The sequence below is a fragment of the Lolium perenne genome, chromosome 4 (genome assembly GCF_019359855.2).
Source record: "Lolium perenne isolate Kyuss_39 chromosome 4, Kyuss_2.0, whole genome shotgun sequence".
Taxonomy (NCBI): domain Eukaryota; kingdom Viridiplantae; phylum Streptophyta; class Magnoliopsida; order Poales; family Poaceae; genus Lolium; species Lolium perenne.
The window spans coordinates 48,651,337-48,658,451 of NC_067247.2; the positions used below are offsets into that span (position 1 = coordinate 48,651,337).

The following is a 7,115-nucleotide window of genomic DNA, read 5'->3' on the forward strand; positions in this document are numbered from 1 at the left end:
AACTCTGGTGTATTCGAAATGAATTCCTAACTTATATTCCCTGTTGCAACGCACGGGCATTTGTGCTAGTAGTATATAATAGATAGATAGACTCTTGAAGTTAGTTGGACTAACGAAATTGGAAGTACCGCGTCCTTAGATTTTTGTTATTGTTGGGATCGCGTACGCACGGCCACGTAATTAACAACCACGGCAACATGGGATCTCAGCTGACACCTCTAGCTTTGTACGGGTTGCGGAGTACGTACTTAGATAGCCATATAAATACTTGGCACAGCCGGCGATATATACCCTGCTCATCGATCTCCAAGACATCACCCGCCATGATGAAGCCCTCGGCGATCATCTCCCTCGCCTGCGTCCTCCTGTTCATTCTCAATGGTGCGTATGCTCGTCCGTGTTCCATATATACTAGATCAACTTCATACTCCAGCACGCACGCATTCGTTTCTACACAGATCGATGATGTTTCTCGGCCTCTTGAATGATCCATTGCGTGCAGTACCTCGCGGGGAATCGTCCCGGCTGCAGGGGCTCGGCGCAGGACACCACTCGCCCGGACAGGGCCACCACGGCGGGCATGGCGGGCATGGCGGGCACCAAAACGATCAACCTGCAGACTACAATGGATACAGCTTCTACGTCTTTGGTGACTCCTTCGCCGACAACGGCAACCTCCTCAAGAAGTACCCGAACTCGGAGCTCACCCGCCAGTGGTATCCTCCCTACCAGGCCTCCGGCCGCTTCTCCAACCTCCTCGTTCAGTCCGACTTCATCGGTGCGTTATTCCGTGGACGATCCATTCCCCATCTCTCGATCTACTTCCGTACGTGCAAGCAAACTTCTCTATGCATGGTCCGATCTATGACTAACGCTGCTTGTTTGCACTTTACAGCCTTGCTGCTACGGCAGCCCGTGTCCCCTCCGGCGCACAGGCAAACTCGCGGAGTCGGCCCGGCCGGCATGAACTTCGCCGCCGGCGACTCCGGCGTGTTCGACGTGCCAGGCACCCCTACCCTCACCAGACAGGTCCATACCTTCAACAAGCTCGTCAACGACGGGGACATCAAGAAGGAGCACCTCGCCGGCCAATCCGTCGCGCTCGTCGCCATCGACGGCAACGACTACGCCCGCGTCGGCACCGACACCAGCAGCTTCGCCGACGTACGTGAACACCATGCATCCAACGCATCGAGCAACTGAACGATACTCCGTTCACTATTCACTAATGTGCGCGTATATATATATACACACACAGGTCACGGCTTTGGTCGACAAGGTGACAGAGGAGATCGTGGCGAACGTGGCGCGGCTGCGGAACCTCGGTGTCAAGAAGGTGCTCGTCAACAACCTCTTCCCGCTCGGGTGCGCGCCGTCGCTCTCCAGGCCCAACAACTACGCTTACTGCGACGAGGAGGGCAACCAGGGCGCCGCGCTCCACAACCGCCTCCTCGCCGAAAAGCTCGCTGGCATGGATGGCGTGCTCCTGGTGGACCTCAGCGCCGCCTTCTCCAGGATCGTCGGGCCCAACCCCGACGTAGACATGGTGAACCTGTTCCCCAACAGGCTGGCGCCGTGCTGCGAGAGCATGGACCCCAAGGGGTACTGCGGGCAGGTGGACCCGGACACCGACGTGGCGCTCTACAAGGTGTGCCAGGATCCCGACAGCTACTTCTTCTGGGACGAGATGAACCCCACGCAGGTCGGCTGGGAGGCCGTCATGGCGCCGCTCGACAGACCCATCAGAGAATTCCTAGGCCTCGTCACCTAGTTACTTAGGCCTCCTTTGATTTAAAGGATAGGAAAAATATAGAAATAGGAAAGGTATAAGATTGGAATGACATGTCTAATTGAATTCTATAGGAAGATGAAGTTTGTTTGATTGTAGCAAATGAATTTTTTCATGAGGTATGAGCTAATGCTTTTTTTCCTATAGGAATTACACTACAAGATTCCCATAGGATTTTTTCCTATAGGATATGTTCTTATGAATCAAACAACATGTATAGAAAATTTTCCCATAGGAACCAAATCCTACACAATTCCTATGCAAATCCTTTGAATCAAAGGAGCCCTTAGATTCAAAGATGAGTCTTACAATCTAGAGCGATCAAGCCGTAGTTCAAATGCATAGCATGGGTTAGTACCAGCGGTTTATGGGAGCTCATTTCCCCCCTTCCCTCTCTCTCTCCTCTCTTATCCAGTTGAGAGTCTCCCACCTTCCCCCCGGCTCCTCTTTCTTCCCTCTCCGGCGGCTTGGCCGGTCGGAATAGGCGGGAGAGAGAAGGCCGGCCTGTATATAGTAGCAGTAGGGTTTCTAGTTGTAGGGTTTGGGCTTCGTCCTAGTCTAGCGAGATGTCGGTGGAGGCTTGTCGGCCATGGCGCGTGGGCGGCGCATGGCGGTAGGAGGAGAAGCTGTTCCTGCTTGTGGAGCTTCAGAGGATGGAGCAGGGGAGCAGATCTTCCCTCTACAAGAGTCAATAAAGCCCAGGTTTGTGCCAAGCTTGAGATAATTTTGCCTGTATCTCCCCCTTCTCTGGTCGGCCGCGGTGGCGAGGGGAAAAGGGGTGTGAATGCAGATCCAGATGCTCAAGCTTGGTGGCAAGGGGGAGTTACGATGCTTCGTCGGTGGAAGCTTCCAAGCAACAGCGAGATGCGCCGCCGCTATCCTTGGCCAAGGGGGCCGCTCCACGCCTCTGGAGCTCTGGCTCAGAGGTTTCTTCTACCTCCTAATACGGAGGATCTTGGACTTCAGCGCGGCACATCAACGCCGGCTCCAGATCAAGTGGTTTTGTCCCCGATCTGGATCAGGTGGCCGCTGCCTCGAGGTCAACCATGGCATCGGTGGAGGAGGACCGGATCACGTTTCTTTTTGCTCTTCGAGGTCCTCTTAGCAAAAAAAAAAAGAACTATGTTGTAATTTTACTTCTTTTTCTGTTCCTTGATGTAATTTCATCCCACCGCTATAAATGAAGCTTCTAGGGCCTTAGGCCCTACCCCTGTTCAAAAAAAAAGGTACCAACAGTTTCAATCTAAGAAAATTCTACTTTAGAGAGAGTTAGAAATGCTATTTCTTTTAAAAATAAAATACTAAAAGAAGGGAATGCCTCTTTAACAATCGACTAATTTCCAATTGGGCAACATTTGATTTTTTCGACCAATTCTAGATTGCCACGTGTACATCAGCTTCTACTATTTCCGCCTTTCTGTTACGTATACAGAAATCGACTTATTTCCAAAACGTCCAACACTCAACCTTCTCTTTTGCAGAAAATGAAACTGGTCAGTTCCCCTTTTGTACCTCTTCTAGTTTTTTTTTCTCTTTCGGTAAGCGAGGGAAAACCAAAATTGGACCCACAAAACAAAAAGACGACGGCACCTTTTTGAGAAAGAAAGAAAAAGAGAGAAAGGGAATGAGAGGGAAGGGAACGAAGCACAAATTGCTGGCCATGAATCCAGAAGATGCAGATCAGGATGATGGTGGAGATGGACACAACAGATGGATCGGAATGCGAACTCCAACACTTTTGCTTCGTTGCCCCCTTGGTTCAAATTTTGGTGATCTAAAACACATGAATACCCAAGATCTCTTCATACCTATTTGTAACAAGGGACCCAATGATTAAAAGTGAATAAAAATACATGCAAATAAGCTCTAGAGTACCCCGTACAGTCCATTTAACTCTATATTGTTCAGTAGTCAGACACGCAGACACCGGTGTATGCTGAAAACCGAATCATCCGACGGTAAAATATTATGTCGGCCACATCGGCTGGTAAGAGCACTGAGTACACCTAGTATATCTATACGAGGGTATATAGGGTTTGATATGAGTTTTTGCGGGCTAAAAATAGAAGGCACCGGAAAAAAATTTACCCCTTTAAGTTTTGGTGAGGGGGGACACCGAAGCAAGCCCCGAACTCCAAACCTTGGAATTCAAAATCTCAACCAGGTGATCTTATATTGATTCCTTCTATTTCCCTTGAATCCCTGGTACACTTCCATCAGCTAGTTGTAGATTTCATCTCTTTCTGCAAATACTTCATGTAGATTTCATCTCTTTCTGCAAATGCTTCCTGGTATTCCTTGTTCCATGCTGATTTGTCCTATTTCTGCACATCATGTAGAAAACCACATGTGATAGGCACATTCATAGTCATATTCTCCTATGACAAACAATTCAACCATAGGCACATTTAGTGACAGAAAGTAAATCCTAGATAGAGAGTAAAACTAGTCTAAAATTAATCCTATATAATCAATTCACTAAATAGATAGATAAGTGAAGTTCACTAACTAGAAAAAGTAACTAGATAATGAAAATATAGATATCCTCGTTGCACCATTACACATTTGGATAACATTAATAAAAAGATAGACATGAAAAGATATCATTTCCCTCTTGATTTTGCTTCATTTTCATAGGTGAAACAGAAACATCACTATTTGTCATGTTTTAAGCTTCATCCTTTGTACAAAGGTTGCCCATTTTGTCCCCCTCCCCCTCGCATCTTCAATGTTCTCGCCTGGTAGTGTAACATGGCCATATTGGCCTTTAGGAAGGCAAACTAGTATGGTGCGGCAGGTGCTCTAGAACTCGAGCAACTCGCACCTCGGAGAAGATTCGCACACAATCTTTGGGATCAGGGTAATCACATCAAAATTAAGGCAGGACATGACAAGCGTTCTAATGTAGAACTTGTAGAACATTGGCGTAATCAACACTTTCTTTGTGATGTCTAGTAGTATGGGATATAAAACTTACACTTATCTACTGATGAAAATATAAATGGTCTACATCATGGTTTAACTTTAGTTTGTATAAATGGTATAGGTCATGGTCATGGTTTAACTTACCCTATATTCCATATTGTTGTATTTACTACCTTTGCCCTAAAAGATGTTACTTTAAGTTTGACCAAGTATTTAGAAAATATATTACAATACATCACAAAATTAGTTTCATTACAATATATATATACCTACTATATATATTAGATGTTTTCAATATATCCACTTAGTCAAACTTTAATAAATTATCCCATACATTATTAATGAGAATAAAACTAGAACTACGTTTATGTGCATATGGTTAATGCGGAGTATTTATATAACATATTTTACATATTTAGGTTGTCGTTTTAAATTAGTTGGTCCAACAAAATTGAAAGTACAACATCCTTAGATTTTGTTATTGGGAGTGTCTATTTGGCATTCGACTGGTTTTCAATTTGCTAGTAGTCATTTTTTACATGTTTGGCTTGCCTCAGCGTTTCCGCTTTCTGTCACATACAAAGAAAAGAACATAGAGAGAGAAGCTACGGGTTGTCCGCCTCACCCTCACGCAGTCAACATCTCGGAAAAAAAAACTAGACCACGTAGTAAGAGCATCTCCACTCGTCCCCCGACGAGGCTCCCGAGCGACGTTTTTTTCATCCGGACGGCGAAATTCGGCCCAGTCGCGCCCCCGATTCCTCGTTTTCGTCCGGATTTGGCCCTTCATCCATCCGGCGAGCCCACGCCATCCCCGGCCCCTCGGGGCGCGCTCGGGGACTCCGGACGAGTGAAAAGCGGGGAAGGGCCCGATCTGTCGATGACTCGACGCACGAACCCCACCGCCACGTCGCTCAAAATCTCCCCCACCCCTCGTATCTCTCTCGCCGCCGGCACCACCCCGCCGGCTTGTTGCCCAGATTCCGCCGCCTTTCGACGACGGCCTATCTGGCTGCTCTTCCGCCGGCCTGTTCTCCGACTTTGGCCGGCTCCTCGTCGCTCGCGGCTCGGGTTGCCTCGACCACGCCCGTCAGGTGTTCGTCCATTTGCCTCGCCGGCCATGGACTCGGACGAAGAGGAGGAGCAGATGTTCGTCGAGCTTATGCAAGAAGAGATGGCAGCAGCCGCCCAAGACGACGAGCACATGATGATTCTCGGTTGCTTGGCAAGCATGTACGCCGGACTGGCAACTGGTCGACGTGGTGGGTCGGCACCAGGTCGCCGGAAGTGCAAGCCGAGACAGCGAATGGAGGGCTACTGCATGTTGTACGCCTAATCACCAGGTGCCTCCATCATGGGCCGCCTTCTTTGCTATGCGCCAGGAGATTCGAGACTCTACAATGAATCAGCTGCTGCAAGATGATCTGGTGGAGCACATATGGAGGCTCCGAGGCAACGCCAACGCCGACGCCAACTAGTCCGTCTTAATTTGTTTGAAAAATTGTGAAATTGTGTGCTTCATTTGTTTCAGCACTTGTTAAACATTGTACTGATTATCGCCGAATTTGTTTCAGCAATTTTCGTACTTTTGGTCGCCGAACTTGTTAAATTTTATGTTAAATTTGTTTGAAATATGTCAAATGGTCGAGGTTGGGGGTTTCCTGCCGGGGGGACGGCTGGAACTTCGGCGCTCCCCACGCCAAATCTTCCTCCAATCCGGACGAAAATTTCGCCGGATTTGAGCGTGGGGAGCGCCAACGAGTGGGGATGCTCTAACCTAGAGAAGAGGGGGAGTAGAATAAAATCCCCAAATTTAGGGTGGGCCATGGCCCACCCTCTTCAATCGCCAGTGCAATGAGCGCAAGGATTGCAGTGCCTCTTTTTGATTTCTTCATGAAATAAAGCACAAAAAATGAGCACAAAACACACTGGTTATTAAAAATGAATTCTCTGGGAACACAAAAAACAAGAATTATAGTGGTATTTGCCTTGATTTACATGTTTCGAAACTTGTAGAACCTAGTATATAATGGACTGTAACTTAAAAGAGATGAAGACCTGCATAAAACACGCAAGGAAATCCAGTCTACATTATTCCAAAACAAAATTTACATGTTCTAAGTTTTGTAAAACCTAGTTTATTTTTTTTTTGAAAGGAATACGGTAGGAGAAGCCTCTATATTGATTTTGTTTTTTAAATAAAAAGAACCCAAATTCGCGTCCTTGAAAACTTGAACCTAGGTGGCTGGGTTGTACATCCACTTCCCTAACCAAGTGAGGTAAGTTGACTTCTTATTAATGACCTGTAACCCTATTATAGATAAGGAAGTAAGGAACAAACACCCAAAAACACGAGCAATCAAAATTACAATACTTAAATTAGTATACCAAATTTACAAAA

General features: G+C 46.9%; 1 protein-coding gene across 1 annotated transcript; it reads left to right on the forward strand.

Moving 5' to 3' along the window:
* Positions 1-323: 323 nt before the first annotated feature.
* Positions 324-1,771, forward strand: LOC127346755 (GDSL esterase/lipase At3g09930-like). The gene is made up of 4 exons (XM_051373024.1): positions 324-381; positions 503-778; positions 896-1,188; positions 1,280-1,771. Exons 1-4 carry the CDS (start codon positions 324-326, stop codon positions 1,769-1,771), a joined length of 1,119 nt encoding a protein of 372 aa, XP_051228984.1.
* The last annotated feature ends 5,344 nt before the right edge of the window (positions 1,772-7,115 follow it).